This window comes from Plectropomus leopardus, unplaced genomic scaffold (genome assembly GCF_008729295.1).
Source record: "Plectropomus leopardus isolate mb unplaced genomic scaffold, YSFRI_Pleo_2.0 unplaced_scaffold2470, whole genome shotgun sequence".
Lineage (NCBI taxonomy): Eukaryota > Metazoa > Chordata > Actinopteri > Perciformes > Serranidae > Plectropomus > Plectropomus leopardus.
This window is the reverse complement of record NW_024626824.1, coordinates 3,367-6,705: the sequence shown is the minus strand read 5'-3', so window position 1 is coordinate 6,705 and position 3,339 is coordinate 3,367. Positions and strand designations below refer to the sequence as shown.

General features: G+C 49.3%; 1 protein-coding gene across 1 annotated transcript; it reads right to left on the bottom strand.

The window, feature by feature from the left end:
- Positions 1-6: 6 nt before the first annotated feature.
- On the bottom strand, positions 7-1,563 carry LOC121966466 (ATP-binding cassette sub-family G member 1-like). The gene is made up of 2 exons (XM_042516557.1): positions 1,433-1,563; positions 7-336 (listed from the first exon to the last, which is right to left on the bottom strand). The coding sequence occupies exons 1-2, from the start codon at positions 1,493-1,495 to the stop codon at positions 52-54; spliced, it is 348 nt and encodes a 115-aa protein (XP_042372491.1). The 5' UTR covers positions 1,496-1,563; the 3' UTR covers positions 7-51.
- Positions 1,564-3,339: the final 1,776 nt, after the last annotated feature.

Here is a 3,339-nt window from a genome sequence, read left to right as displayed (position 1 = left end):
CTCAGGTGTGTTCAGGTGTTCTCAGGTGTTCTCAGGTGTGTTCAGGTATGCTCAGGTGTGTTCAGGTGTGTTCGGATGCGCTGCAGTACCTTTCTTCCTCCACCAGGGTCCCTCTCTGATGGAGTACGAGACGTCCTTGAACTCGATGTTGACCGCTGGTCTCCGTGGTAACGAGGAGAACCTCTGGGCCTCCGTCAGGTTGTTGTCCACCTTCTTCAGGTGTCCCTGCAGCAGCGGCATCTGCTGGCCGCCCGCCGGCCGCTTGTTGACCACCTCGTCCAAACAAACGCACACCGTCCGGGGGTCCAACATGAGGTCCGGGGGCCCGTTGGTGTTCTGAGGGTTTGAGACGGACAGATTTCATAAGTGTTGTCGTTCTGCTCTTGGCCTGTTTTGTTTTGGGGTTTTTTTTTTCAAAAATAAGAATATGCTGAAGGAACTGTTCTTTATTTATCAGATTCTTCTTTTACGCTCACCAAAAATACAAATACTTTTTCTTGAGTCTCCTCGTGTGACTTGCACTATATATATATAGTATATACACTTTGTGTATATATACAGGAAGTATATAGTGTGTGTGTGTATGAACAGTTTATGAAGTGTGTGTGTGTGTGGTGTCCGACAGTAACCTCCTGCAGCTCCTGTATGGAGGCAGATTAGTGTCCTATATGGACACACAACAACAAGAGACACAGAGGATAATCAACACAAGGACTGACAGTCCTCCTACGATGTGTGTCCACTGTACCTCTGAGACATGTCCACTGTATCTCTGAGACATGTCCACTGTATCTCTGAGACATGTCCACTGTATCTCTGAGACATGTCCACTATATCTTCGCAAAACGTCCACTACATCTCCAGTATGTCTTCAGTATATCTCTGCAAAATGTCCAGTGTATGTAAAACAAATGTCCACTATGTCCCCAGTGCGTGTGCAGTTTATCTCTGAGAAATGTCCATATGTGTCAAACAAATCCAGTATATCTCTATAAAGTGTCCCCATGTCCCCAGTATGTGTTCCCTAAATCTCTGAGAAATGTCCATAATGTCTCTGCCAAATGTCCACTAAATGTTTGAGAAATGTCCATTACGTCCCCAGTATGTCTCCAGTATATTTCCACGAAATGTCCAGTGTATGTCAAACAAATGTCCAATGTATCCCCAGTGTGTGTACAGTATATCTCTAGAAAATGTCCACTATGTCCCTCGTGAATCTGTAAGAAATGTCCACAGTGTCTTTTGGTGTCTGTGGTGTTTCGGTGTGTGTTGAACTTGAACTGAGCTGCATTAGTTGGATCTAAATCTGTTGTCCGTCTGTGAGGTCAACGCTGTCACAAACTGTCCCCCGGCAGAGTGAGACAAGCTGTGTGTGTGTGTGTGTGTGTGTGTGTGTGTGTGTGTGTGTGTGTGTGTGTGTGTGTGGACTCACCATGATGATGGAGTTGGTGACGGTGGGGTTGTGGACGGACCAGGCTGCCATCAGACAGGCCATGGCCGAGAGACAGCAGGACTCTGTGCTCTGCTCACACTCATCTGATCACTGTCCACTGTCCCGCAGCAGCCCGGCCTCTTATCCCGCCCAGTAATCCACTGGCCCCGCCCACATCCCCACAAGCCCCCCCCCCCCCCATGTTCTCTCTGATTGGTCTTTAACGTCAGACGGGTTTTCCCGTTTCATTGTTGGGATTTTAGTGTCCACATTTTTCTGCACTAAAGAAACGAAATCAGAGACGATAAAAATAATAAATCTAATATTTGAATCTGAATTCAGAGTTTCAACCAGTGATGCTCAACCTACGGCCCGCGGACCAAATCTGGCCCCTGGTGGCTCCCCAACCATTTTCTAATTTACACTAAAAATAAAGTGATTGACTCTGGGAATTGTTTTTGTCCTTTTAGTCCCCAGTGGAGGGTCCCCCAAACCCCCAACAGGTCCTAACTGAGACCCTAATGTCCTCAAATCTTAGAAATGTCCTCAATTCCTAGAGATGTCCTAAAATCCTAGAAATGTCCTAAAATCCTAGAGATGTCCTCAGATCCTAGAAATGTTCTCAAATCCTCTAAACATGTCTGGGGCCGTGGCGTGGGGCCCCTGGCCTCCTGTCATTTTGGAAATGTGGCCCCTAATAAGAGCCAGTTCCGTTTCCCTGACTCAGCTGATTTCTATTGTGTATTAACAGTTTAAAAATCTTAAACTTTAGTCAATAACTGAATGTCCTGCAGTAAAAAGTACAATATTTCCCTCTGAGATGTGGAGCAGTAGAAGTACTGAGTAGCAGAAAATGGAAATACTACAGTACTGGAGTAAAAATACTCAGTTTCCAGCAGTGGAGGTGAAACTCTGCTGAGTGAAACAATCACACGAAGAGAATCTAAAATGTTTCTCCTCCTCCTGTCCATCAAACGCTCCAACATCAGACACGACACACTGTGACACAAAGGAGGAGCAGAGAGGAGGAGAGGAGGAGCAGACTCAGAGAGGAGGAGCAGAGAGGAGGAGAGGAGGAGCAGAGAGAGAGGAGAGAGGAGCAGACTCAGAGAGGAGGAGCAGAGAGGAGGAGAGGAGGAGCAGAGACTCAGAGAGGAGGAGCAGAGAGGAGGAGAGGAGGAGCAGACTCAGAGAGGAGGAGCAGAGACTCAGAGAGGAGGAGCAGACTCAGAGAGGAGGAGCAGAGACTCAGAGAGGAGGAGCAGAGACTCAGAGAGGAGGAGCAGACTCAGAGAGGAGGAGCAGAGACTCAGAGAGGAGGAGCAGACTCAGAGAGGAGGAGCAGAGACTCAGAGAGGAGGAGCAGAGACTCAGAGAGGAGCAGACTCAGCGAGAGGAGCAGAGAGGAGGAGAGGAGAGGAGCAGACTCAGAGAGGAGGAGCAGAGACTCAGAGAGGAGGAGCAGAGACTCAGAGAGGAGCAGACTCAGAGAGGAGGAGCAGACTCAGAGGAGGAGCAGAGAGAGGAGGAGAGGAGGAGCAGACTCAGAGAGGAGGAGCAGAGACTCAGAGAGGAGGAGCAGACTCAGAGAGGAGGAGCAGACTCAGAGAGGAGCAGACTCAGAGAGGAGGAGCAGAGAGGAGGAGAGGAGGAGCAGAGACTCAGAGAGGAGGAGCAGACTCAGAGAGGAGGAGCAGAGACTCAGAGAGGAGGAGCAGACTCAGAGAGGAGGAGCAGACTCAGAGAGGAGCAGACTCAGAGAGGAGGAGCAGAGACTGAGAGAGGAGGAGCAGACTCAGAGAGGAGCAGACTCAGAGAGGAGGAGCAGAGAGAGGAGGAGAGGAGGAGAGGAGCAGACTCAGAGAGGAGGAGCAGAGAGGGAGAGAGAGAGGAGCAGACTCAGAGAG

What these genes read in the sequence shown, in the direction of transcription:
- LOC121966466 (XM_042516557.1), bottom strand. Translation starts at nt 1,495, where the DNA reads ATGGCCTGTCTGATGGCAGCCTGGTCCGTCCACAACCCCACCGTCACC. An exon ending in TCACCAACTCCATCATCATG is followed by an intron (nt 337 to 1,432) that starts GTGAGTCCACAC and finishes TCAAACCCTCAG; the next exon opens with AACACCAACGGGCCCCCGGA.